Source organism: Pteropus medius, unplaced genomic scaffold, assembly GCF_902729225.1.
Source record: "Pteropus medius unplaced genomic scaffold, Ma_sr-lr_union100, whole genome shotgun sequence".
NCBI classification, from domain to species: Eukaryota; Metazoa; Chordata; class Mammalia; order Chiroptera; family Pteropodidae; genus Pteropus; species Pteropus medius.
In genome coordinates, this window is record NW_024340849.1 from 1,420,654 (window position 1) to 1,448,591 (window position 27,938).

Genomic DNA, 27,938 nt, shown 5'->3' on the forward strand with positions numbered 1-27,938 from the left:
ACAGACAGCTTCTTTGGTAAGAGGCTCGTCTTCGCCTTCAGCCAGCCGGGCCCACGTTTCTGTGCATCTCAGCTAACACGCCTCTGAAATGCCCCGTCAGACCCCTCAGAAGTCCAACCGCTCCCAGGAGAGCAGCCCCCAGGAGAGCACGCACACGTCTGCTCATCTGACCCCGCCTCGCATTCCGGGGGAGAGAATGCACATTCCAAGGACGGGGGAGGGGTGAGGAGCCTCCCACCCCTGGGGCCAACTTGTGGGTCAACAGTGGTCACTGCCTGTCGATGACCTCCCCCAACTCAGACCTTTGACCCCGCTACCACCCTACAAATATATTTACATGTGTGCAAAAGGCATAGGTGCAACGTATTCTGACATTATTTGTTACGAAAGCTCGAGAATAAGCTGAGCCTCTCCCTCTGTGAGTGCGCAAACCCGCCACGCCACGGTCATGAAACGCGATTCTGTTTGGACGTTGAGAATGAGAGGGTCCCTCGAGGACCGACATCTTGCTGGGTGTCAAGTTTATGAGCGTGGAACAGCTCATGAACTTTATATTATGTACATCAACTTAATGGAACGCACCGCGTAAGGGTTTACAGGAAGCAAGCACGTCGCCCTGGCTTGAGCCATTTCTGGAAGGTTAAGCCAGGACCCATTAATGCAGTTGTCCTGGGGGATGCAGTCTGGGGGTGGCTAACGGGAGACTGAGCCCAGGATCTGAGCGCCTGGGAACACCAAGCCGGCTCTACCGGCAGCCACCCCGTGAAACCAGCTCAGGGACGATCCAAAAGCCGTCTGTTCAAAACGAGAAGAGTTAGTGCTTCCCCTTCGTGCTCTCCCAGTGACATGTGCCTCTCATCATGAATCGAAGCCTTCAAGTGATAAGGTTAGAAGGTTAGTATTTCCATCATAGGCCAGTAGGAAACTTATCTCATGGGAAGGCAGGAGAGGACACCTCCCATGGCTCTTCATTCAAACCGCATTCTGCCTTTGTAGAAGGCCGACCTCGGCTGCATGCTTGCTGTCACACGATGCACAGACGAATAAACTGAACTTTTCATAAAGCTGGCTGCGCACGCCTCTGCCGAGGCAGGACAGGGGGCTACACATCGACACACACCCAGGTGAGCTCCCGAGGCGGGCTGGAGCGGATGAAACCGTTTGTAGAACAGCGTTCGACATTTCTCTTTTATCTATATTTTTCATGCTAGTCAGCAGAGAACAAATTGCATCCCTCCAAGAAAAGAATAATTTGGCATTTTAAAGATGTTCAGAGACACACATTAAAACCCCCAAACCATCGTGCTTCAGCGTCGGGGGCAGACACATCTTAGAGGCATTTCAAGTACTTTATCTTCCAGCTCTTCTAAATGCCATCTTTCAAAAGCATCTGGATCTCCAGTTACGTTCAGGACCAGTCGGAGACGGAGGCAAAACACGTTTTAACATTTGGACGTTTGGCCCCCAGCGGCGTGCTAAACATTAAACTGCACTGCAGCTCTAAAAGTAGGGAAAAGGGGACCCTGTGGGAGTTTAGTCGGTGACATTAATCCAGGAAGCCTGCACGAATCCCCAGATTTTCTTCTGTACCATATAGTCCACGCCTCTGCGATGGGACAATTTTGTGCATACAGTGGGTGAGGCTGGATAGCAGCCAGGTGTCACGCACACCCTAACCCTAAAGATGCCGAAAAGGTGTCTCCTGGGCGTGGTGGCTGTTTCCGGTCAGCTAGCTGGCTTCAATAATATGAGTGGAATTTATCTAGTCAGCTGGAAGCCTCCAGAACCAAAACAGAATGATTGGAGAAAAAGGAACACTCTGCCTCAGCACAGCAGCCTCCGTCCAGCCTGAGTGTCCACCGCCAGCGTGCCCTGCAGGTGTCAGACGCAGCGGCCCCCACAACCCTGATGGGGCCCAGCAGTAGGTAGGTGGGCGGACAGCTCTACCTCCGGTCGCTGCTGCCTTTCTGGAGACCCTTGCCGGGTACACCTCTTCCTTCGCTGCACTGCGACAGTAACTAATTCACATTCCATCTCTGATAGTTTTTGCGAGGACAAAAGCCTGGGAATGTATTTAGATGCATCATCTGTGTAAGGAAATTCTTTGTGGAATTAAATCAGCTTTTCCAGCCAAAATCCTAGCGCCCTAAATAAACTGTCCGAGTGATTCAAGTGGCGAGAAGCAGCGGCACAGCGTCCAGACAGCCCTTGATTGACCCTCTCCTGGTGGCCGCCAGCGCGGCGTGCTGTCGCGGGCAGAGTCAGAGCCCCGCGCCGGACCCCGCGCAGAGCGCCAGCTCCCTCTGCGGGGCCTGCGCCCGGGCTCCGGGGACCGGTGGGCGTCCGCGCTTGACGTTTCATCGGCTTTACCTGCGCTTTTCCTTCGCCCTGACTGCTACGTATTTGTCTGGTTTCCCAGCTTAGACCAACACAGGTTAAGTCGGACGCGGCGACCGGCGCCTGAGACTTCGCGGGGGGCGGCGCCAGGGGGAGGGGACCGTCCCCAGGGAGACAACCCGCAGCGCCAGGCCGATTCCCTCGTTTGCTGGTGGGTGGCGCCTCCCCGCCAGCTGGAGGCCAGGGGCCTCGGCTCCGTGGCGCCGCGGCAGGGGCAGGGGCAGTGTGGGACGTCGGCGGTGTGAGCGCGGACACGCTGTCACCGGACCCCCTGGTGGCTGCCGCGACGTGCGGGGACGTGTGGGTGCTGCGGGTCTGGCAGAGAGCGTGCGCGGTGGCACTGCGGGTGCCAAGGAGCCGGCCACCCGCCCGCTCAGGGGTTGCGGGCACCCAGGCCGCCCAGGAGACGGCGTCCGAGGGCGCGTGGCTGTAGCTACATACGGACGGGGAGAGGAAGCAGGTCACAAAATACCTGTGCGGCAGGGCTGGGCCAGCGCCATTCCCTGACGACGTGTTAAAAACGTGGCTTCTTTCTACCCGGCCAGCGGCCTTGTCCTATCAGCCTGGGATGCTGTGCGACCCGGCAGCCAGGCTGCTCGGGAAGGGGGGTGGGCCGTGCTGCGAGCTCATCGTTCCGTGAATAGCGTGACAGGGACTGGGACGCGGAGGTGCGTGGCAGCCAGCAGGGCCTGCCTCACCCGGCTCTGGCCCAGGCCGGCTCCCAGCGCCCCCGAGCCCGCAAATGCGTCTCTGTCCCTGAAACATGTAACTGCCAGTGTCAGCAGCTCTGGCCCCATGTGCAAAGAGCGCGCAGGGCCGCAAGGAGGCGGCTCGGCCTGCTGGAGGGAAGAGAGTACACTCAAGCCCCGCCCGTCTCTCGGTGTGTGTGTGCGTGTGTGCGCGTGTGTGCGCATGTGTGCGCGTGTGTGCGCGTGTGTGCGTGTGTTATGCGATGTGCAATGCGTGTGTGCTATGGTGTGTGTGGGTATGGCGTGTGGGGGGAGTCCTTCCTGCCTCTTCCAGCTCCTGGCGGCCTTGGCCTTCGCCGGCTTATGCCACAGCCCTCCAGCCCCTGCCTCCAGCCTACATGGCCGTCTCCCCCGTCTGTGAGGACGCCGGTGATAGTGGATAAGGCTCCACTCCGATGACCTCATCGCAGCATGACGGCACCGGCGAAGACCCCACTTCCCCGGCAGGTGCCATGCCCGGGGCCAGGCAGGAAGCCACCAGCCCTTCCTGGGCGCACAGCACAGCGCGTCACAGCGAGCCGTCCTCAGCAGAGCGATGTCTCTTTGCGGGTAAGCTGCGGGGAGTGAGCTTGGCGGGCAGCATCCGGGCGATTCCCTTACCTCAGTCTGGGTGATTTAGAGTTAAATTCGACTGAACAAAAGCTTCCCGGGGGCGCGCACAAAGCGTTGTGCGCGTCGCTGCAGCGGGGCGCGGAGGGGTCCGGCCCTGGCTCCCGGAGCGGGCGGGAGACGGCGCGGACGCCGCCGACTTCTTCCCAGAAACGCCGAGACACTGAGGCTTTGACCCTTCCATCGTCACGCATCAAACGACCCCTTTCGTTTTACTCAGCGAAACGAAATCTGTGTTTGGCTAACGGGTCATGGCCATCTTGCTGGCCGGCCTGTGTCCCCTCCACCGGCGACCCCTTCTCCCGCCAGGCAGGAGGGCAGGTCGCTGACTGGACCTTCGCTGCCCGTCTGTCGCTCTACTGAATAGCGTTCCTGGCTCCCTCATGTGCCATGTCCTTGAAGTCCCGGGGAGTTTGGGGGCATTAAATCCCCACGATATATGCCAAGTGGACTTTTATCAATCCTTAAGGAGTTTTAACTGGCCGGCCTGGTGTTTGCAGACACGACCGTTGGCCTCTGTGAAGTTTCTACAGACTGCAGAGAAGTCAGTACCAGCATCGTAAAGAGAAAGGACAATGGTTGTCGTCCCCGTATGCTCTAAATGACTCCCATCAGCCTCACTGACACCTGCAGTCACCTCCACATCTCAGTCACCCCAGGAAGAGGCAAAGGGACATTATGGGGGAGGAGAAGCTGTTTATGATGTCAAAACAGGCGTCCAGATGGGACCCAGCATCCCTGGCCTGAGCTTCAGCAAGTATGTGTGGAGGGGAGGGCGGGGGGCGGGTAAGAATCTTGAGGCAGCTTCCTGGGCATGTTCACGGCCCCATGAGCCCTTGGCGCTTGTCTGGGTCCCTCCCCCACGCCAGTTAGCCTTCCCTGCACCTGAGTGTGCCTGCACCTGAGTGTGCCTGCACGGGGCAGGAGTCCCAGGAGGCAAACGGCACCCCTTTCCCACTGCCCTCCTGACGTTTCCTCAAACCCCGGAACCCCACGTCCTCCCCGGATTCAATGTTCATGTTGTCATGGACATATTCCTCTTAGAACCGCCAGCTCTGGAATGTGGCTGACAGGCCCGGGGTCTGTGAGGATGGCTGGTTTGGACAGCTGGCCCTGGAGCTGTCCCAGTACAGCTGGCCCAGGGAACTGGGGCTCCCTGCGTCACACCCAGCATGGGACTGTCCCCTCCTCTAACAAATGCTGGGTGCTGGGTGTGTTTTCCAGCTCCTGGGCAGTGTCAGATTCAGTCCCTGAGCTGGGGTGTAAGTCAGGAGGCTCCTGGGGTCCAGGTTCGGGTCCCCCTTGTACCTTCTCTTTCTCCACCACCAGGAGGCAGAGCTGTGACTCCACCACATGTGTGTCCAGGTGACAAACGGCCAAACAGCCGGCCTCCTCCAGACCGAGAGGATGACACAGACCCCAAGCCACAGACGCGGCGCTGCAGGACCCTGGGTCGCCTCGTCCCCGGCCCTGGGCACTGTCCCGTCTGTCCTGAGCTCTCCGCCTGCCTCCCTGACGCAACGCTGCGCGCTCCAGCCCAGCCCCTGTCGGCGGACAAGGTCCCTGCAGAGCTAATCCCCGGCGCCCCCCAGGCCCCGCTGGCGAGCACTGCAGACCCCGCACCTACCCCGCCGCGAGGGGCGGTGCGAGGACACGCTGTCCAGGTCCCTCCCGGCCTCCCCTAGAGACCAAGCCCGGAGGGAGGGTCGGCGGCAGGAGCCTCCGGTCTGCACGGCCGCGCTCCGGCTCCGGCCTCGGCCTTCCCGGCTGGCGTGCGCGCGGTCCCCGCGTGTCCCGGCTCCGCGTGGCGAGGCCGTTCCCGCGGCTGTCCCCGAAGTCGCCCCGGCTCCCGCGGCGCCGGCGGGGCGGCAGGTGGGCGCGTTCACCTGGCCGGGCGCGTCACCTGGCGGCAGGAAGCCCGGGGCGCGGAGGGGCGGGGCGCGCGCCGGCGGGGACGAGCGTCCGGCCCCGGCGGCCCGCGTGCCCGACCCGGAAGGCGGCGCTGGAGGCCCCGGGACCCCGCGGAGCCCGCGCCTGGGGCCCGGCGGCGGAGAGGCGGCCTGGATCCCGCAGCGCCCTCGGCCTGGGAGCGGTGAGCGCAGCGCGGGTGGGTGACGGTGACGGTCCCCGGGGAAGTGGGGGGAGCTTTGTCTCCGCGCTCTGGGAGCGGGGAGCGGGGACTCGGGCGGGCCCCGGAGCGCGGAACAGGGGGAGGCCCCAGGGTGGGGTGCTGTCCCCGCGCCGGACTCGGGCTGGGCCCCAGGGCAGCCGGGCAGGTGGCGGGGCAGGTGGCCGGGCAGGTGGCAGCCCCGCGGCCTCCCTGCGCGTGGCGAGCCCAGGTGCGGGCGCCGGTCTGCAGAGACGCTGCTGGGACCCGCTGATTTCCGGGGGCCTCTGGCCCGGGGCGCGGCCGGGGGGCGCGGGGAGCGCGCTGTCACGGAGCGGCAGGGGTGTGCAGTGTCGGGGTTGGAGGTGACCAAGGGCAAAGGGGCCGCCCGGGCCGGTGCAGAGACGGCGGCGGTGCGAGCTGGTGGGCAGGCTGGGGTCGCTGCCGCGTCAAAGCGCTACCTTAGTCGGCACCTGGGGCCCGGCGGACCCCCGGCCCCCCGCCCCACCTCCACACGAAGCCCCGTTCCCCTTTGAGCTCCAAGGCGGCCACACGCGACTCGCGCGCGACTCGCGGGCTTCTGCCGTTGCTGGGCCTGTTCTGGCCGCGCTGCCTACAGCCACCTGTAGCCACCTGTAGCCACCTGTGTCCACCTGCGCCCACCGGCCCGCAAGTGCAGGCCCGGCCCGGCCATGAGCCCCCTGGGCGGGCGCCGGGAGGGGGCTCCGGGACGTGTGTTCGGTGGCCATTCCGGGTGCCCAGGGGGCTCTGCGTCTGGCTGCGCGCCGGGGTGGCGTTCGGTTTCTGTTAAGCGGCGTCTACGCTGCCTGCTTGGGGAGGCGGGCTGGGGGGCGTCAGGGCCGCTGTCCGGGTCCTCAGGGCGTTGCTCGCAGGACCAGGGCGGCTCCCGCTTCCTGCTTCTCTCTTTCCCTGTTGCGACGACGGAGAACCGACACCCTGTGTTCTGCGGGTCTCCGCCGGGCGGGTTTCGGGGTGTAAACATGGGGGTCTTTCTGGCAGCCGACACCCCCGCTGGCCGGAAAGGGCGTCTCAGAGAAAGGGAACTTTAGGGGGCGGCCTGTTTCCTACCTGTGGTCTGGGAGATAATCGCCCGCCAAGCTCAGGGAGACATTTCACAGACGGGCCCACAAGTCGGGGACCACCTGATCCCTTCCCGGGTCAGCCCTGCTCCGCGGCTCCCTGGCTCCCTGGCTCCCTGGCAGGCCACCTGTGAGGGTCGGGGTGCGGGGGAAGGGCGGAGCAGATGGCCGGCCGGGAGGCAGCGCCTGCGAGCTGGTTCCTGCCACCTGGGAAGGTGCCCGCCGGCAGCCCGGCCCTGCACGTGGAGTAAACAGAGCCGGAAGGACACTCGTTAACAATTATCGTGCGGCGTTGGTTAGCACCGACCTCCCAGGGACTTAATTGTCCTGAAATTATTACTTTATTAACTCGGGGTTAAATAAAAGCCATTTGCAAATGTTCCTCAAGGATCCCATTTCTGCCCAAAGATCAGAAAGTTTAAGAAGAGTTACTCGCTCTGTGGCTTGGCCTTGAATTGTCCTGAGTGTCCGGTCTTGCCGTTTGCTCCATGGCGGCAGCGAGCTGAGAAGGAGCTTTTCTAGGGGTTTTCTTATTTTCCCCTGAAGTTATAATATTAGTTAAAGCTTATTTTGTTTGAATATTAGTTTCAATTCTTTAAAAACTTGACACACGATTAGCAACTGCCTCTGTGCCCTTCGGACTCAGGTATCCAGGTGGCATTTATTGACCACTTACGAATTACCAGGCTCTCCTGAGAGCTGTATGTGACCTCATTAACAGTCACGACTACCCTAGGATGCCCCCGTTTGATATAACTAGGCTGTCAGAGCCTCGCTTTTCCTCACAGGGAAAGGCACACCCACAGCAGGCGAGCAGGGGACTCGGCTTCGGGAGTCAGCCGCCAGCCCCTACTTGCTGCCTCGCACACCTCGGTGACTAGGACACCTTGCAGGCTTTGCAGAGCTGTCTTCCTTTAAACCTCTTTAAAACTCCACCACTGAGTGGCCACACCCCACAAAATGTGCTTCCTCCTCACAGTCACTTGACTATAGCGGTGCTGTCATGTGTCTTCGCTAGCTAACTTCTTCATTTCCTTAGTCGTCAATAAAGGCAAAAAGAAAGTACTCTGATTACTTAGTATAATTTTTAATAAGTGGTCACGAAGGTCCTGTGAGTGAGCGGGCTGATCTGAAAGAGAAAAGCCAAATGGACCGATATAACATGAAAAGGTGTTTAACCCACTCGTTATCAGGGCATTGAAATCACATCATCATGAGGGTAATTTTCCGTAGCCATCGTACCGGTGAGAAGTTTTAAATTCTGACGATAGCGAGCACTGAGGAAGGCTTAGGGAGGCGAGAACTCACATCACTGTCCACAGGGGCGTGAAGAGGAGCAGACGCTTTCGGCCCACACGGGACCCCTGGAGGGGGGGTGAGACCCCTGGCCAGCGACGATTGCGCGACCCCGCAGTCTCACGCCCAAGGGTCCTCCAGGGAGGACAGGGTCTCTGCTTGGGGCATAGACACAGGATGCTCACAGAGGGAATTTTAAAAACGTTTTCTTTCGAGATAATTGTAGATTCACGTGCGATTATAAGAAATGAGAACGATCCAAACACCCTTCCTAACGTCTTGCAAAACTATAAAAATATGTCGCAACCAGGAAATCCACACTGACACGGTCCGTCGACCTTCCCGAGGTCTCGGGTTCCATCAGTGTGCATGCTCTCGTGTGTGTGTGTGTGTGTGTGTGTGCACGCTCACATGTAGCTCTGTGGAACTCTCATGCATGTGAAGTCATGTGTCCACCAGCACGGACACTGGGACAGTGCTGTCACAGGATCCCTCAGTCTGCCCTTCGCAACCACGGCCAACTCCCCCTTCTCCCTCCCTCAGGCCTTGGCAAACGCTGACCTGTCCCCGTTTTCTGCCGTTTTCTGCCATTTCATCATTTCGAGCATGCCGGACGAAGGGACTCATCCAGGATAAACCCTGGAAGACTGAATTTTTTCACTGAGCACAGTTCTCTGAGATCGCTCTCGGCTGTTGAGTGTGTCTTAACGCACTTGTTTTATTGCTATCCCATAGGACGGTGTATCCCCCGGGACGGGTGTATCCCCTGAGGCGGTTGTACCCCCGGTACAATGTACCCCCTGAGGCGGTGTGCTCCCTGGGATGGCGTGTCCCTTGAGACGTTCGGGTTGCCACATTTTTTGGTTTCAACCGTTCGCTCTCGGAAGGGCTGGGACCGCTTCCAGTTTCTGATTATTGTGACTAAAGCTGCTAAGACCGTCCACGCGCAGGGGCTCGTGTGAACACAGTTTCCACTTCTCTGGGATAAATGCCCACGAGCGCCGTCGCTCAGCCGTGCGCACGCGCGAGGTCCCCTTGACCAGAACCCGCCATGCGTGTTCCGAAGGGCCGCAGCGTTGCACACCCCGTGAGCAGGGCGTGCGCGGTCCCGGGTCTCCACGACCATAGCATTTGCTATGGGCGCCGTTTTGCAGTCTAGCTGCTCCAGGGGGTGTGCGGTGGGTGACAGCGCATCCGATCTCAATCTGCATTCCCCTCGCGGATCGTGACTCGGGAGGTTGCTCCACGTGCGAATCTGCCATCTGTCCGTTTCCTCTGTGAACCGTCCACTCGTGTCTTGTGCCCATTTTCTAACCGAGTCGTTCGGTTTTGTTAGTTCTTTGTGTGTCCCAGATACTCGTCCTGGTGGTTTACAATTATTTCCTGCCAGTTTAGCTCGTCTTTCATACTCTCCACAGAGTCCTTTACAGAGAGAAAGGTTTTCATTTTAATGAGTTTGTAAATTTTTCCTTTTATGGGTTGTGATTTTGGTGTGAGGTGTAAGAACTCTTCACCTCGCTTGGGGTGATTTTCTCGTGTGTGTGTGTGTGTGTGTGTGTGTGTGTGTGTGTGTGTTTTGCAAGTTCTATGATTTTTCAGTGAACGCCGAGGTCTGTCGTCCATGTTGAGTTAATTTCTGTGTCAGTCTGTGGCTCAGGTCACAGGGCTTGTGCTTTGCTCGTTTCCGTTCTTGCAGGGCGATATCCGACCGCTTTGGGACTGTTTGTTGAAAGTATGATTCTTCTTCCATTGATTCCTGTTTGCACGTTTGTCAAAGATTGTCTCCACACACGCATGTGGGTCTGTTTCTCTGCTGTTTGGTTCCGTTGATCTCGGTGACTGTCCCCATGCCACCGCCCCCGGGCCACACTGTCTGGATGACTGTAGCTGTAGAGTAAACCTTAATGTCACGGAGAGCAAGTCCTCCCACGTGGCTCTCCTTTGTCAAATCGTGTTCGTCCTGTGCCTTCCATAAATGTTAGAATAAGCTCGTTTGTGTCTACAAAACCCTTGGTGGGATACTGATAGGAATTTTATCGAATCTAGTGTTTTGTAACTTTCAGCTTACAGATCCTGAATCTGTGTTTTTTTTTTTAGAGTGTACCTAAGTATTTCATTCTCTTTGGAGAAATGATTTTCACGTTCGTTGTTAGTGTCATAGAATAGCGAATAACTTGTGTGTGTTGATTTTGTACCTGGCAATCTTGTAAACTCCCCACTAAGTCTAGGAAGTTTTCTGATAGATTCCGATTAAGACCACCATGTCATCTGTAAGTGGAAGAGCACTATTTCTTCCCTTCCAACCCCTATCCTTCTGATTTCTTTTTCTTGTTTTATCGCGCTGGCTAGGACTTCTAGTAGCCTGCCGAGTAAGAGTTACAGGAGTAGACTCCTTGCCTCGTCCCTGACACAAGGAGTCACGCACTCACTTTTCACCATCAAGGATGGTGTAGTGTGGGTTTCGTAGAGGTTCTGTATCAAGTCGAGGTGGTTCCCCTCTGTTCCTAACTCGCCGAGGGGTTTTATCACGAATGAGTGATGGATTTTGTCAGTTTTCGTATGTGTGTCAATACGGTCATGGGATGTTTCTTATTTAACCTGTTAATATATGGATTGCCCTGATTCCTTTTCAAGTGTTGACTCACCCTTGTAGATCCAGAATAACCTCCACTTAGTCACAAGGATAATTTTTTCGTTCGATGCTGTATTCATTCTGCTATTATCCTGTTGAAGATTTTCGCTTCTAAGTTTATGAGTGATATTGGTCAGTGGTTTTCGCTCTTTGTACAGTGTTTGTTTGTTTTGGATACTACTAGCCTCATAAAACGAGTTAGAAACTGTTACTTCCTGTTCTAATTTCCGGAAGATATTGTGTAAAATTGACACTGATTCCTCTTTAACTGTTTGGTAGAATTTTCCAGCGAAACCATCTGGGCCTGGAGATTTCTTTTTTTGAGGATATTTTAATTACAAATTCGATTTCATTAATAGTTATGGGGTTACTTAGGCCATCTATTCCATCTTGCTTGAATTGCGATAGCGTGTGGGTTTTGAGTAATTGGTCCGTTTCTTGTGAGGTGTAGAATTCATGAGCGTATTGTTGTTCGTAGGGTCCCTGACCCCTTTAACAGCCACAGCACCTGTAGTGATACCCCTGGTTTCGTTCCTGGTGGTGGTGATTTGTGTCTTCTCTCTCTTCATGCGTCAGTCTTATTAGAGAATGATCAATTACACTGATATTTTTCCCAAAGAACCAGCTTTATGTTTTGTTGATTTTTTCTCTGTTGTTTTCCTATTTTCAATTTCATTGGTTTATACACTTATCTTTACTATTTCCTTCCTTCTACAGTCTTTGGATATATTTAAATCTTTTTTAGTTTCTTGAGTTAGAACTTAGATTATTGATTTGAGACCTTTCTCCTTGTCTGACGTAAGCATTTGGCACTATACATTTTCCTCTGATCACTAATTTAGCTCTGCCCACGTGTTTTAATAAGCAAAATTTTTTATACTAAAAATAAGAGAGAAGTAGGGCTCGTGGATCTATACTATGACGTATCCACAGAAGTTAAGGTAAATACCTAGAACTTCAGGTATCAACACAGGTCGAATTCAAAGTAACGATGTTGAACGGCAAACAGCAAGTTGCAGATGAACACGTGCGCTCTGACCGCTGCGTGAGAAAGAATGCGGGTACACAGGAGCGTGCTGTGAGGACGCGCATGCGTGACGAGTGTGGCGGTCCGGCCGGCCACTCTCGGCCGCCCGCATCACGGCGCCGCCAAGGTCAGCGGGCTGTCGGAGCCGGCGCGTTCCAGGAGGCGGAGCACATGGCTTTGAGCTTTGAAACTCACAGACGTACCACGGAAAAGCACCACATCCTCAGAAAAGCCACCAACGGGCTCTGCCTGGGTCTCGCTTCCTGTGAGAAAGCGGCGGCTTCAGGCCCCAGAGAAAATCCCTAAGCCCCAAAGGTGTCACCCCTTTTGTCACGACTGATCAGCATGGACCCATTTTCAAAATCAGCATCGCTTCCCATGCAGTGTGTCCCGTCATCGTTAAAGGAAATGCGTCCTTCCCAACCGTGAGTGACAGGAGGGCTTTGGGTGGCTCCGCTCACAGCTTGCACCGCACACGTGGTGGCCCCGCATGACGCGGGTCTCCCAGAGAGCACCGGCCCAGGCCACACATGCCCCCCCCACGACTGTCAGTGCCGCCCTAGGGACTGGAGCAAAGCGCCAAGTGCAAGGGCAGCTGCCCCTGCAGAGGTCACGCAGACACACAGGCCACACAGAGAAGGAAAACCCGACCTCAACCTCCAACCACCAACCTCCACAGAGAAAGAAACACTCTCGGCTCCAACCCAGCTTCATCCGGAGTCTGGGCCCGAAACCTGGAGGCAGCAAACACTGGAAACACCCCCACCTGACTCAGACGGGCCTGCGGGCAGGCGGCGGAACTGGCTGGAGACGGGCTGGCCCGCCTCCCGCCGAAGCCCCAGCCGTGGCCAGCCGGCCTCGCCCCGGTGCCCCTCACCAGGCTACGGGGCAAGGCTGGTGCTGACCCTCCCCTCCGCGCCTTGCCGACCACCCGCGCACGGCCGTCCAGATGGTTACTAAGCACGGAGTCCTGGGCCCCGGCTGCTGCACCGCCGCCTTGTGATGGGGCCCAGGGCTGGGGATGTCAGGAGCTGCCCGGTGCACTCCAGGGCCACCGCTGTGAGCAACAGGAGGACGTGGACAGTGAGCGCCACAGGTCTGCCTCAGTCCGCACGGCCCTCCTGACCGTGCGTGCCGCTGCTCACACGCATTTTAGCGCCATCAAGAAATCTTTACGTTTCAGTGATAGACTTTACGTTAAAAAGAATGACTCACAGAAAACGAAGTTCTGTGTTGACAGTATATTTTTATTGGTACACTTATTTTTGATACTTCCTCCACATTTAGAGAATAACGTTTTATTTCCTGCCTGGCGGATGCAGGAATATTTATGGATACTCATATTCTTCGTGTGGGTTCTTGCATAGTTGAAACCTAACATTTTTGCTAAAGTAAGAAAGCAAAAACTATAGAGCTGCGTCGCAGGCCCCCCCAGAGAGCGAATGCAGGATTCGTTTTTAAGAATTCATTGTCCCTCCAGCCGTGCCACCAACGGATAGTCCTTGCCCCGAAAGGGCTTTGGAGTGACAGCAGGGAGCTTGGAGGCCACAAAGAAGTCCTGAGGCACAGTATTTGCTAACTGCCCTGCACAGAGGAGAAGGCAGGACTTCAAAGAGGGGGCCCTGCTGGTTGGGAACGGCCCCCAGCAGCTGTCCCCAGTCCACACTGGGCCGTAAGGGCCACCCTGCCCAAACCCAGTGCGCCCCAGGGCGCGCCTCTCCCGGCCCGTCCATATTTATTCTCGGGCCTCTTCCCAGAGCCTCAGGTCATTGCAGGCTGGCTGTTCCCTCCTAGGCTGCTTCCCCCTCCCTCCCAGGACACCTGTCCCCACTTGGCCCTCGGCAGCCCGATAAGGAGCCTGACCGTCCCACCAGCACTGACGTCCTGGGTGCCTGGGCCCACGTTTACTCCTCCTGGGCGCGTGTCTGCGTCGTGTGCAGTGCCGGCGCCCGGCGCCTCCTCGGTGGGTGGGTCCCACGTCGTGCCATCTGAACCCCGGGCTCTCCACCCACGGCTGTTCCTCACTGTCAGAGACGGAGCTGACTCACTCGGCTGCTGTCTTACAGGACCAGATAGGCCAGAGGCGGAATTTAATAAGATAAACAGAAATGACTCCCATGTTTTGGGAGCTAGGTTTCTCAGGGGGGCGGGCTCTGGTGGTTTTTCCTCCAATTCTTTCAGTCTGAAGAGGCAATGACCTTGGGACAGCCGAGACCACCGTTCACGAAGTGCACACCCAGTTGAAGGTGTCTCCCTGGAAACGCGGAGGGTAAATTCCGTCTCTGAGGCGGCGTGATGCCCACAGGTCTTCGGTGCATCGTTCCTGCTGCTGTGTGACGGGTGGCGCGGTTTTAGCAGGAGACGATGATTCGTTTATTTTGTCATTATTTTCATATGTCAAGACTTATTTTTGAAGAGAGAGGATTTAAACCAGACATGAAAAGCTAATCTAATTCATTTCAGACCAGTGGTTGGAAATGGCTGTGTGAGGGGCGTCAGGACCCAGAAGTGCGCAGACCTGGCAGGCAGCCAGCCTTTCTGAAAGTGCAGAGCAAGGTCACGTTTAAGGCCAGAGTGGACACCTGTCTCCCTCTCATCTAGATGATACACACGTGTCTTTGCACGAGCTGAGTGGTGCCTCAGCTATGTCTGCTGTAGGAGCTTAAAGTAGATTTTAACGTGAAGATTAAAACCTGGACAAAATTCCACACCATTAAGAAACCACCACACTGCACAGGAAGATAGGACGGTCCCGGAGGGCCTCGGTGGGGCCAGCGCGAGCCGCCAGCGCACGGGCCCTGCATCTCGGAGACTTCTCGGCTTGGTGACGTGGGTGAAAGAGGAATTTGAAAACCGTACCCTGGGCTCTCTGGATGGACCACACGTGATGACCACGACACCCGAGGGGGACGGTTCCGGTGTCCCCGATGCCAGGACCTTCCCAGCCGCCTGGCCCGCGCTTGACTGGCTGACGGGGGCTCCAGGACCAACCGGACATTGGGGCGGAGCGTTGTGGTCACCACGCCCAGGGAGGCGGGGCTCGTGCGTCCCCCCGGGGCAGGGGGAGCCTGACCGCACCTGTGCCCCTGGGCCTCGTAGAAGAAACCCGGACGCCCAGCCTGGGTTCCCCCCCGGGCCAGCCGTGGGCCGCCTCCCGGGCCTGTCGCCGGCCTGGGCAGGTGACCAGGCTGCCGGTTCCCAGAGGCCAGTGTCCGCACCGGAGGCTGCGTGGATCGCCCTGGTCTCGGTGCTTCCGTCTGAACGTTTGCACGAGGCTCCCCGAGTGTCGCCTCTGAGAGAGCCGTGGAAGCGCAGTGATCCACGCCAACGCTCCCGAGTCCCCGAGCGGCTCGCTTCTCCCTGCGTGGCGGGGACTTGCGTGCTGGGCGCTGGCACCTGCTCATGCCGTCACGAGTCCTCCTTGTCCTCCGAGGGGCAGGGTCCCCTCTCTGTGCTGGTCCCCTTGCCGCCCCTTTGGGGTCTGCGTAGGCCTGACTTGGGCGCCCCGCGTGGCCGCGCATGGGAGGGTCCGGCCCGGGCGTCCCTGGCCCGTGGGCTGCCGCGCCGGGCGCAGAGCCGAGGGGAGGCCGGGCTGTCTGCAGGAACCCGCCGCGCTCTGCACCCCGCCCTCCGTGCCAAACCCCACTTCCTCCCCAGGGGCAGCGCCCACGGGCGGCGCGCCCGCTGCCTCTTCCTCTCTGTGGTGTCCCTTGTTCCTTCTCAACAAGGACTTCTGTTTTCGGGGACACTCCGCCCTAGTTAGGCTTCCAGCTCCCCATGTGCCCTTCTTGGGGTACAAGGCTACAGGGACCTCGCTGCTGCACCTAGCCGTGCTGGTCCTTGTGGCCACGCGTCCCCCCCACCGCCTCCCACTGCTCTGGTTGGTTGTGATGCTGAAGACCCCGGATGGGCCTGGCGGCCTCAAAACACGTGTGTGCATGCGTGAGCGTGCTCGCACATGTGTGCACGTGTGTGTGAGCTCTGCTCCCTCGCTGCTCCCTCTGGCTCGGGCACCGGTGGACACTCAAACAATGCGTTTCCACCGTATCCCAGACTGGGTAGCTTTACCTAAGCTTGGTTGGGGGTGCTCCTGGGTGAGCCCACCCCATCCCCGCGGGAACCGGGGTGCCGTGACCGCTGCCCGGCCCTGAGCCCCCAGCATAGCCCCCTCCTTTCCCCAGAACAGTCAATGGGGCTCACAGACACCGGGCGGCCCGTCGAGGCCACCGGCTGCTCGTGGCTGCGGGACTGGAACGCGGGCTGCCTCTCACCTCACACACGTGTGCTCTGCGTGAGTCTGCTCTGTCCTGAGCTGTGACCACAAGTCGTCTGAATTCTGTGATTGGGGTCGAGTAAGAAATGCTGTGAGTTGGGGGAGTGCAGGTGACTAAGACACTTTGTTACAACTTCAACGTGTATCGTGACTAAGACACTTTGTTACAGTTTCGATGTGTATCAATCAGATAAGCACGTTAGAGTGAGTGTACCCTGCCCAGGGGTTTGTGTTGCTCAAACTACATTCTTTGCTTCCTATGAAATGCATTCCTGGATAATCTTGATTTTGACGGAGCAGTAAAATTGGAAGGCCTCACCCTCACGGTAACGAGGCCTTGCCTTCTGAAAGGATATTGATCTCATTCCACCTTAAAGGTACCGCTCACAAACGGAACAGGTGCAGAAGCCACTTGAAAAGTTCAAGTTCAAAATGCAAGCTCATGGCCAGCCTTACGTTCACCACATATGTTATGCACTGCAGATCGCTGTCACTTGATTATTCGTTTAAATGCCATTTTTTCAATAACAGAGTTAAAAGAGACTGTGTCCTGATGTGTTTCTCTGATACTTTAGCAGTTACTGTCACCCTGCGGTGGCTTTCACATTAAAGGAAAGAGTCAGGAAGTCACCGTGCCAAGCTGGCCCGAACATGCACTGAGTCTGCAGACACACCGAAAGGTGTGAGACGGAGTGGGGGTGGCGGCCCTCGAACCTTCCTGCAAGCTCGAGTCCTTGATAAGTCCAAGACTTAACCCGTTAAGACATCCTCTTTTTGAAGAAATTACGTGCCTTGCCCACGTCATCCGGTCTGTTCACGGCCACGCTTGAACTAGAACTCTGGAGAGATGACATGTCGTCTGGAGCCACGAGCGCAGCTCAGGCCCAGCCAACCCGGGACCCCCACATCCTTCTGCCCCCAGAGTTTCAGCACCTGTACAGTGAGGGGTGGCCTCACACCCCCACGTGGGTGAAAGCTGAGGAAGGCACACTTCTGAGAGGGTCACGTAGCACGTCACACATTGGGGTGGCTGCCATCCACGGTGGCCTCAGTCCAGGGCCAGAGTCCTTCTCACTGCATCGTGCTCTCTCGGGACATGTCTCCCTCCCTTTTCAACAAGCGTAACTGTCACTCGCTAGCGTCCTTTCTCTTGTGTCTTAGGCAGGAAGGACTCGCGCAGTAACATGGCGCACGCCCGTGCGAAGACGAGGCGCCCCCTCGGTGTCCGGCCCTGAGCCACGTCTCCCACGGGACCATGGTGGGGTTGGTGATTAAAATCTGGATATTTGAGATCAACAATTCTAGGAGTCAGTGACCTCTGTGTTTTTGGAAAGACTGGGCTTATTTTAGTCGAGACCCAGACTCTCGTTCTTTTGGGCCCCGGGCCAGACCTGTGGCCTGAGCGGTCGCCTCTCGTCCCCACACGCAGCCGTCGGCAGCCATTGTGCCTGCTGCTCAGGAGCTTCAGTTCTGGAGACGGATCGAAACGCTCTGAGTTAAAGGAACAACGTTCCGTCCCCTGATGGCTCGCCGTGGCCGCGAGCAGGGCCCGGGGGGTCGTGTCTCCCTGTTGCTGGGCTGGCGCCTGGGTCGGGGCCCACACGCATTTGCGGTGACGGCACACGTGTGGCTCTGTTCCCTCTAATACTGACGTCACTGTCCGGGGTGGCATGGCTCACGGGGATGGGTGGTAATGGCGTACGCGTGACTCCCGCCCCGGGCAGATGAGGCGGCCAGCGTTGAGAATAGGGTGTGGGGCCGTCACGCAAGGCAAAGCCGTGGGGGTTATTAACTCCTCTGACTAATGGGCCGTATCCTCGGGCGCCTGTGAAACGTTAACCAGCTACTTCCTGGGCTCCTCCAGGAACTGGCTGCCCTCCCTCCAGGCTGTGCAGATAAGAGGGGGGGCAACCCCGCAGAGCAGACGGGAGAGCTTCCTCGCCCCCACAGGCCTTATCGCAGCTGCTGGGCCCTGGGCAGGACAGTGGGCCAGGCATTCCTGCTGCGGGTCCCACCCTCGTCCTCAGTGACCGAGTGAGGCCCAGGACTCTGCGCTGGCCGCCAGTCAAGGGAGTGCGTGCCCCGTGCCGCCCCAGCTGGTCCCCTCCCTGAGTCAGCAGAACGGGTCTCGACGTGACCGTCGCTGGCAGGCCAGGTGCTCCGAGCCTGGCCAGCCTCCTTGACTGTTTTTACCTGGAGAATTCTGGCTCTCCCCACCAGAGCTGAGGAAAGCAAACACCGTGCCTCATTGTGGACTCGTAAATGTAATAACAAGGTCTAGAAGCGAATCAAGTTCGAGGGCTAATGAACTACTGTTTTTCCTGCTTCCAAGAACATGCTTTGTGGCAGTTCACGTCGGTGACACTTATCACAGCCCCACAGGCCGGGGACACCAGAACCTCGCTTGCTGCTCTGTGCTGATCATGGCCATGTCTGCAGAGAGGGCCGAAGCCGTCAGTGGCAAAGCCGGGGGACGGCAGCCAGAGTCCCAGCAAACCCCATTTTTTGCAGTTCTGTAATTTTCTTTTAAAATGAGTTTTGATAACTCTAAGGCAGTGTTCCTCTGTGCTGTAAGGCTACTCAGATCTTATAAGGAAACAAAGGGTGGCGATAACTAGCTCGTGGATGTTACCTGATACCCCAAAGCAAAGATTCCTGTACCCCAAAACCAGCAGCTGGTTGCTTCCCAGACACGTCTTAGGGGAGCGAGTCCAGATTGCGTCTGGGAGGTTTTCCTGCTTATAAGTTGGTTCGGGAGCGCTGAGCGCTGCGGGAGGCTGGCCCAGCCCTCTGTCCCCGAGGACCTCGTCGGGCACAGGTGGCGTGTGACGGGAGCTCCCGCCTCGTCCTTCCCCGAGCACTCGGCGGCCGTCTCGCCCGTGCAGCCGCCGAATCAGAACACGCAGCCCGTGCGGTGCCGAAACAGCTCACGCTCGTTTCTCACAGTTGCCGGGGATCTGAGGTCAAGGCGCCAGCACACGCGGCGTCTGGGGGGACACGGCCCGGTTCAGAGACGACGGCGTCTCTGTGTCCTAGCGTGGTGGGAGGGGCGAGGGGGCCAGGGGGTCCCCTTAATAAGGACACTAAGCCCATCACCAGGGCTCCACCCTCGTGCCCTAATCACCCCCACCTTCTGGTACCATCGCCTTGGGGGTAGGTTCCCCCTTCCGCTTTGGGGACGGTATAAACATCTGGTCTGTGGCGCAGGCTTTCAGGGATTCTCTGGAGAGCTTGCTGGTCACAATGGAATGGAATCACCATCCAAAAATGGAGGAAGGGACATCCTTTGTCTCCTGCAGTGTGTCACCTCACCTGAGACTTAGTGGTGCCACCGGAAGGCCCTGTTCTTTAGCAGATTTGTAGTAGTCGGTCACTTCCATGTCACACTCAAACTCTACTTACAGTCTGTCTTACCCCAGGGACTTTGCACAAGCCATGCCCTTTGCCCTGCACCCCCGCCCCCCGCTGCTAAGAGCCCCCGCGTCTGCACCTGCAGCTTCTACCCCCCTGCGGGTCTCAGGCGTGTGCCGTTTCCCTGTGTGGCAGTTTCTGGAGGCTGCTGTCACAGGGCCACCCACCGGCGGGCTTGGAACAGAAATGCGACCTCTCCCTCCCTCCCTCTCCCCCACCCCCCAGGCCCAGAGGTGGTGGGGGTGGGTCAGGAAGACCGGACTCCCCCAAAAGACATGAAAGGGGAGACTCGGCTTCCACACGGAAGAAAGCCCTCCCCTTCCCGCCTCCGCCCTTGGGAAGCAGCTCACATCCCTTACGATCTAGGATCCAGGTCTTTTCCGGCCCCGAAGCCTTCAGCCCCTTCAGCTCCTCCATCTGAAGGAATCGGACAGGCCTCGCTCGCTCTCGGGTGGGACCAGAAGGCCGTCCTCGCCCTCACGTCCGATCGGCCATATCAACGCAACACACAGGGGATGTGTGATCTGTGGTGCGTTCTCAATGGCCCCGCGGTTGTCCCCGTGGGGCGCGTGTGGTGGCGGGGGGGCGGCGTCTGGGGGAAGCCGTGCATCTCAGAGCTTAGCGGTCACATTCTCAGAACGGAAGGCGAGTCCCCACCCGCGCTCCAGCCTGCAAAGTGGTTTTCTCCCTTGGGTCTTGGCGAGCGAGCGAGTGTTTGTTTCCTTGGTGGTGGTTTTGGTGGGACTGGCAGCTGTTTACTATGCTCTGAAACAGGGAGCTATAAGAAATAAAACTGGTCGTCCGCGGGAAGCAGGCTTAGGCCCAGGTCCAGCGGGGAACGAGGTTGGGGGGGGCGCGGTGCGGGATCTAGAGGGACGTGAGCCTGTCCGTCTGGTTCCTTCTCTTTCCCGGCGTCTCGTTTCATTTGCACAGAGTTCCTCGCTCTTGTACGCGTGCTCTCTGGGTTTTCTTGCGAAGGTCAGACCAGCAGATCGCCTGTCTGCCCCCGGACTCTGTGCCGCCGCCGGGGGACCCTTCGGCGTGGGGTCCGTGCTGTCTCTGCAGGGAGGGGGCGGGCCCCGGGCTCCTGCGGACGGCGCCGCCAGGCAGGCCCGGCCCGGGCGCGGCTGCCTGTGGCTCGTCAGTCTCCGGCTGCCCACGGGGCCCGCATGCCTTGTACTTGGCATCCCCCGAAAGGTGAGGACGCTGCACCTTCGGAACCGTGCGCCACCTTACTCACGTCATGCGGTTCCCGGGACACCCCGTCCACACCGTGCGTCTAAATCCCACACGGAGTCTCCCCCCATATTCACACACAGCTCAGAGTCACGGAAGCTTCTCTGGCCCGTGCGAACCACCAGCATCTTCCCCTTGCTGTTCGTTCTTCTAGAATGTGTAGCTAGGCCTCCTCCAACACACACAGCCACACTGACGAGCACTAGGGGGTCCCTGGGCCAGTGCTGGCAGCCGGGGGCCCACTCACCACAGTCAACGGCAAGGATGCCATGAGCAGGTGGTGGCAAAGCACGCGGAGCTGAGCAAACACTGCTTTAGTGAACTTAAAAATCAAAAAAACAAAAGTGACCCTCTGGTGGCTTTATAAATCCTCTTTGCTGGCAATGACTCTGCAGGGGTTGCAGTGGGAAGATGCTAAGACATTAACTATGAGCTCGGTGCCTCTGTGGTTTCTCACTGGACCCACCTCGGTGGTCCCAGGGGACACCTCAGTCCCCGTGTCCTTTTCAGCCCCTCCCCGCAAATGGCTTCCCACTGGCGTTTTTACGGTCAATAGTCACATGAGTGCCTCAGGACAGAGAAAAGCTCTCTCTGAAACATTACGCATAAATAATCACGCTGGAGACTGATGACACAGACAAACCCGCCTCTGGCTGTCTACTGATTGGAAGCGATGTATTTACGGAAAAACTCTTATTCCAAGAAGGCCGAGCTTTCACAGTCGAGACCCATGTGGACGGTCCACGCTTTAGGTCCTAACTCGCTCCCTGTCCATCTGCGTGTGCGTGTGGCGCTCGTGGGGAAGAGGGGGTGGTGAGGTCACTGGTATGTGGCCGGGGTCGCGGCCTTCGTCCGCTGCCCCCTTTAACCCCTACGATGCTGCAGTGCAGGCCCGAGGTTCTCGTGTTTACAGACGAGAACTCGGCAGCCAAGAGAAATCAGATGCGCAAAGCTCTGGCAAATCGTGACTGGCAGGCACGGAATGAACACCCAGAGTCCCTTGCAGGAGCTCGTCCCCAGCCGCCATTGCGATGTCAGGGAGGGAATGCGGGGCTCATTACGAAACACCTGTCGCCTCCGTCACACAGGTGTTCGAGCCAGTCCTAGCCGTTCGTGCATTTTTCTCAGGCCACTGTTGAGGCGAAGTCTTATTTCTCTTTCTTTTGTTAATAATTGAGAAACGTACGATCTTTACACCTACTGTAACACTCTTTTCCACGCGAGACATATTCATAATGTAAATAGCACCCAGTGAAACTCCATTTTTAATATATTCCTACAGGCATTGATATTCTCATAACTAGATTCTAAACTTTGCTTTGTCAACGGTAAAATGGGAATGAGACTTAAAGGGTCATTCCTGAAAATACGTAACTTAAGGGAGAAAGCACATCACTGTAAAATTAACCCTGTCTCTCCATAGAAACAGCAGTTTTCGGAAGAGCTTTCTTGAACATGGACTCAAAGAAACAAACAAACAAAAAGGACCGTCGCATAATCAGCAGCACCTTGTGACACCAAAGCCGAAGGAACCGTTAGTCGGTGCGGCTGGCGTGGCCGTGACCCAGCTCCTGTGACACGGGCGGAGACACCGCCGCGCGGGCCGGTTAGTGGTGAGCCCGGACGTGCAGACAGCGGGCACCGCTCTGCGCCCCACGGTGACCCTGCCCCCTGCGCCTGGCGTCGCGGGCAGCCTCCTCCCGTTCCGGGCGTTTGGGGAGACACGGAGGGCGATGTGGCGATCACACCTATTAAGCCCGCTCTCTGGGGAGACTGGAGTCGAGGCCGACTCTATCTCGGGGTGAATTTGTTGAACCAAAAGCTCCACAGTGATCTCATTGCCTGTTCACACTGCACTCGACGGTGCTTCGGAAGTAGCCCGCTGGGCGTTCGAGTATTGGGGGCCTCTCTCTGAGCTTGGGGAGCGGCTGTCTCCGCAGCCTGCTCATCACATTGCTCTTCTCCTGCCACCCCCACTTGGTGTCATCTTTGTTTACATTTTTTTGCTGTTTTCTAGTACCGTCGACATTCAATAGCATCTTAGTTTCAGCCGTGCCACAGAGTGGTGAGACATTGATGAACCTCACACCGTCGAGTGCCCCGGCACCAGACACAGCCATTGCAGTGTCACCCGCCGTGTGCCCTGTCTGTGCTGTGTGTCCCTACCTGTGTTTGTCACCTCTGGGCCTCTCGGGGGCCGCTGGCGTTTTTAACCCTTTCCCTCGCCGAACTTGGCAGCTTAAAAGTGGGCATCCACAAACGTGGGGACCCATAGAAAGTTCCTGCAATGTGGGTGCGGTGCTGGATGGCTGAGATGGTCGCTCCCCTGCTCGCCGCCCACCCTGGGCACACGCCCGCTTCTCCACCTCGCTTTCCCAGCCTTTCCTGCCAGCAGGCGAATGGTGCGTTCGAGGCTGGGACCTGCCTGCTCCAAATGACACCTGTAGAACAGAGTCTCTCTCTATTAACCAGTGTCCAATCTAACCAGTTTTGTACGCATTCGAAAGTCGGACCCATACTTCTGTTACATCGATCTGTGTCCAGGGGCCTTAAGTTTTCTGAATATTGATTCAGACATTTCACGAGCAGTCCTCCCAAGGGCGACCTAAAGGCTTGCCTTGAAGCGTGAGGGTTTCGATGGGAGTGCCCTGGCCTGGGAGGAGTCTGGTGGCTGCTCGGCCTCGACTGTGCTTCTGGGCGCTCCGTGCCAAAGGCCCCTCCCTCAGTCCCCAGGCAGCCCGCGAACGCCCCCCCTTCCCCCCACACACAGGTGTTCTGTGCAGGTGAGGCCTTAGAGACCTGGAGGGACCTTACAGACGGGAGGTGGAAGGCGACGGGGGAGGACGGGGCGGAGGCGGGAGGCGGCAGCTGGAGGGAGTGGGCCGGGCATGCCGCCCAGGTGAGGACACAGGTGTTCTCGTGACATGCTCCATACCTACCCAAGCAGTAAACCCCCGAAGTCCAAGCCGTCCACTTCGATGATGGCAGTTCACTGTTCCACCTGCACCTAGTTTAGACTGGACCGGGTCCTGCTTCTTAAGCAGGGCGGTAGGCCCGCAAATGCTTGGTGCGTTGTCCTGTGTTACACACGCCTTACAAGTTCTCCCTATCCCGTCAAAACCCTGCATGGAACCACAGAGCAGTCGCTGAGGGGACGGCCACTCCACACCAGCTCTGGGTGAGGGGACGGCCCCTCCACACCAGCTCCGGGTGAGGGGACGGCCCCTCCACGCCAGCTCTGGGTGAGGGGACGGCCACTCCACGCCAGCTCTCAGTGAGGGGACGGCCACTCCACACCAGCTCTCAGTGAGGGGACGGCCACTCCACGCCCACAGGCACATGTATCCACGGTCCAACCTGACTGCAGCTCAGACCCCAGGGGACAAACACCGTCCACTTTCCCTTTTCATACCAATTCCAATCAAGTAGACCCAAATGCGTGCCCCAAACCCCCCGTTTCCCAGCGAGGCTTCCCCGCACAGGTGTTTTTTGTTGTCTAATTTAAGTAGATGGGAAGGCGGATGACAGAATCCCATTGGACGCTGACGCTATCCGCAGCGGTGGCCTTGCGTTTTGAAAAGCATAGGTTTACGATATTGTTTTTTCACTCTTGTGTCAGGAAACATGAGAAACCCACAGATTCCTAAAGCTGGCGGTGTGTTCATCACCATAGCAACTCACTGCTTCAGCCATTCTCGCTGCTTTAATCCAAACTGTCTCAAGGATGGTGCTCGTGAAGTCTCTGCGTGGGCGTCCCTGGGCGCGATGCAGTGTGTGTAATGACATGGAGTGGCCCCTCCTCTCCGCCCTGGAACAGCCCCCCCAGCCCCCGCCCCCCGCCCCCTGCACGGGGAGCTGACACTGTGAGAGGTCATCGCTCCTTTCTCGCCAACCCCATGACCCTCCATGTGACCACCGAGTCCTTCTGAAGGAGGGCACCCACACCCTTCAGTCACCGAGAAGGCGCCCAGTAAGTAGGGGTCTCCAGGGAGACCCAGACTCCTGGCACGTCCCTGTTTTCTGAAGAGATCCGCTAAGGAACGCAGCTTGCCCTCCGCTCAGGCACATGGAATGTCTTAGAAATCCCCTCTTCCCATTTTTAGAAGGCGATCCATTTATGACCTTTCAAGGAAAGCTGTTCCGTCTTCAGCAGGAAGTTGGGACTCACATGTTCTTTGAAAAGAACAGATTGTGGAAAATCACAGTTTGTGTCTGTCCTTAAAGCCTGGTCACCTGAGGCCTTGATGGTTCATGGTGCCCCGCAGTGTGTGTGTGGGGCGGGGCGGGGGTCGTGAGCCATGCTAGCTGGAATGTAAGGTTCCGCTAAATCCTGCACTGTTATGCCTTTTGGGGGGGGGTCATGAATTCGCTGCTGAGGTTTGGGTCAGAAGCGCCCCTGAAGGCCGGATGTGTCCCGAGGGCTTCGTCTTCCCTGGAGCCCCGCAGGTCCCGGGCAGATGGGGGGGACCCCTCCACCACGCGCCCTCGGTCCCCGCAGGGTTTCTGAGCCGCACCAGCTCGCGGGCTTCTGTCTGGGGCGTCGCCTTCTCCTGCGTCTCGTCCCCTCTCATGACATCGCCCGTGGTCACGAACCCAGCGCCCTCCAGGGGTGCGCGTTGTGCAGGAGCCCAGGGGTTGGAGGGGCCGGCGGGGTTTGCTGCGGGTTTGCTGCGGGTTTGCGGGCGGGTTTGCAGGCGCCTGTGTGCTGAACCGGACTCGGTCCGCAGCCGAATCTTCTAGCCCTTGGCGTGGACCCGCTAGGAGACGTGCAGGCGCCTCTAGAGTTCGGGGTTCCGTTTCCTCCCCTCGAGGCGGGCGCGGCGCATCTCGCAGGGCGGCGGGCGGCCCCGGCTGGGGACCAGTGCGGAGCACCCCGAGCGCCCCAGCGTGAGTGACGCCTTCTCCTTTCGTTCCAGCGTCCACGGCGGCGGAGGATGGGGAACCACGCGGCCAAGCGCGAGCCCGGCGGCGAGAAGGGCAGCAAGGTGAGGCGCCCGGGGCGACCCGGCCGGCGCGCCGCGTGGCGTCCAGCACAGGCCCCCACGTGCAGCGGCTCCCTGCTCAGACCGTCCCCCGCTGCCCCGTCCCCTGAGGCGCCCAGGCCGCCGCCCTCCGCCTGGATCGCGGCCCCCGCCGCCCCGCGCGCGTCCCCAGGGGCGGCCATCGCCACCGCCGCCGCTGCCGGGGAATGTTTGGGAAACAGACAAACCGGGAAGGCGCCAGCGAAGGGCGCGCGGCCCCCGGCGGGCCGGGATGTCCTCTCTGCCTGCCCGGGGTGGCGTCTGCCGCCTCCCGCCCTGTTTCACGGCCTCGGCTCCCTCTTCCCGATTCCGAGTCTCTGCGTCACCTCCTGTTCCCCGAGGACCCTGCTCCTCAGCCCCCTCCCCGCCGAGCCGCCCCGCCGGTGGCCCTCACGCCACCCCAGCCCTGGGCGTCCTCTGGGCGCCCGCCAGGTGCCGCTGGACATTGTGGGCGGGATGCGGACCCGCTGCCCACGCGAGCGCTGTCTTGTTAAGCTCACGCGTCACAGCGGAGTCTCGAATGTGCGGTCAGCGAGGCCTCTGCTGCGGGAACGAGCTCCGAGGGAAACTCACCCCGGCCGGCCGGGCGTGCAAAGCACGGCGAGGCGGACTCCGCCCGGCCGGGAGTGTGCTGGGTATTTTGTTTCACCTGATAAGCCGAGAACACTCACACCTTTGTACGTCTGGGCGGCAGCAAACCCCGTAATTATTAAAGACACAGGGTGTAATTAGCAAGCAAAGCCACCCCTCAACACCCCTTCATAAAAGTGGCGCGGGGCGATGAGGAAGTGGACCCCCAGGCCACGCGAAGCCAGCGGGCGGGCGCACCCCAGCACCAGCGTGTGAGCTGGGCCCGCGGCCGCCTCCGCCCTCCACCTGCCCTGGGCGCAGGCTCAGCTCCCCGACCTTAGCGACAGCCACGTGGACCCTGCCGCCCGCGAGCACAGCGGGTCCCGACTCACTGCTCTGTCCCTGATGTTCGCGGACAGCCAAGCCGAGGCCTCAGGTTGTTGGGGCTCAGGCTGAGGTGGAGATGGGCCCCCAGGCTCCAGGCTGGGGACCTCCAGGGCCTTGCTGGGACGTGGCGCCAGTGAGGCCTCCAGGAGCAGAGGGGTCCTGCTGGCGCCCCCACCCCAGCTCCCCCTCCCGGCTTCGCGGGGTCTCCTTAGGGAACACGGCCTCCTCCGCGCTGTCTCCCCTCCACACACGCCGCACCCCGCTTCCCTCGTTCTGCGTGTTTGTCCCCAGCCGTCTCCACGCCCGCGCCCGGACCTCAGCCCCCCGTTCCGCAGCCATCTCAAGAGGCCGGGCTGCCGCTCAGATGGGGTGCGAGCCCAACAGGTTAGCGGCCTCCGCGCTTTCCTGTGCCCTCACCTCCTCCCCGTGATGGGGGCTGGCGCCCGCGGCCCTGGCGGGAACCCCTGCTAGATGAGGGTGCTAGCGAGCCCACTAGCTAGGGCGCCCTCAAACCCTCCGGGCGCCCCGTGGAGCCCGGCGTGCGTGCGTGGCAGCCCCTGGAATGGGTCCCCCGCCCCAGACTCAGCCCAGGGAAGGAAAATGCTAGAAAAAGTGGAGGTGTACGTACAGGTGTCGTTTTCTCTGGAAAGCGGGGCCCCGGGAAGCAGGGCCGAGGCACCCCGTGACGCCTCTGCGCGCTCACGGCATCTGCGGCCGTTTTTCACGAGCGACCGAGTTTTGTGGTTGGCGATGTCATTTCTGCTTCGCGATGACAGGTGAGACGTCCCGGCTTCCGTCCGCAATGGCGGCGGTTTTGGGGTAGCTTCGCATCCGAAATCGTGTGCCTTAGATTTGTTTTGTTTTTCTTTGAATTGGTAAAAGGGCTGCCGTGATTAATGAAACATATTTTATGCTTTTGACGTAAAATAATCGAAATGTAAACTTGGAAAAGACCTGCTTTTTAGGTTTTTTTTTAAAAGAAAACAAAAAAAATCCATCTTTGATTATTGTTTTTATTCTTGAGCCTATAAGAATGCTCTAAAGGGTGTGAGTTTTAAGCCTCGGCTCCTTTAGTGCTTAAAATAAGTGTTTCATGAAAGACACGGAGAATCCTCTGAACTGC

The 27,938-nt window shown here is 58.6% G+C and overlaps 1 protein-coding gene across 10 annotated transcripts in view; it reads left to right on the plus strand.

Annotated features, from left to right (window-relative positions):
- The first annotated feature begins 4,912 nt into the window (after positions 1-4,912).
- The window catches only part of MBP (myelin basic protein), a 78,772-nt gene continuing 55,746 nt past the window's right edge, over positions 4,913-27,938 (plus strand). For 2 of the 10 annotated variants that reach the window (XM_039839400.1, XM_039839410.1), the window contains exons 1-2: positions 5,049-5,314; positions 25,754-25,822. In XM_039839400.1, coding sequence (XP_039695334.1) covers positions 25,772-25,822 — 51 coding nt within the window. In that variant the 5' untranslated portion in view covers positions 5,049-5,314; positions 25,754-25,771. Of the gene's footprint in view, positions 5,863-25,753; positions 25,823-27,938 lie in introns of all 10 variants that reach the window. The other 8 variants (XM_039839453.1, XM_039839435.1, XM_039839417.1 and 5 more) reach the window with 8 other exon arrangements.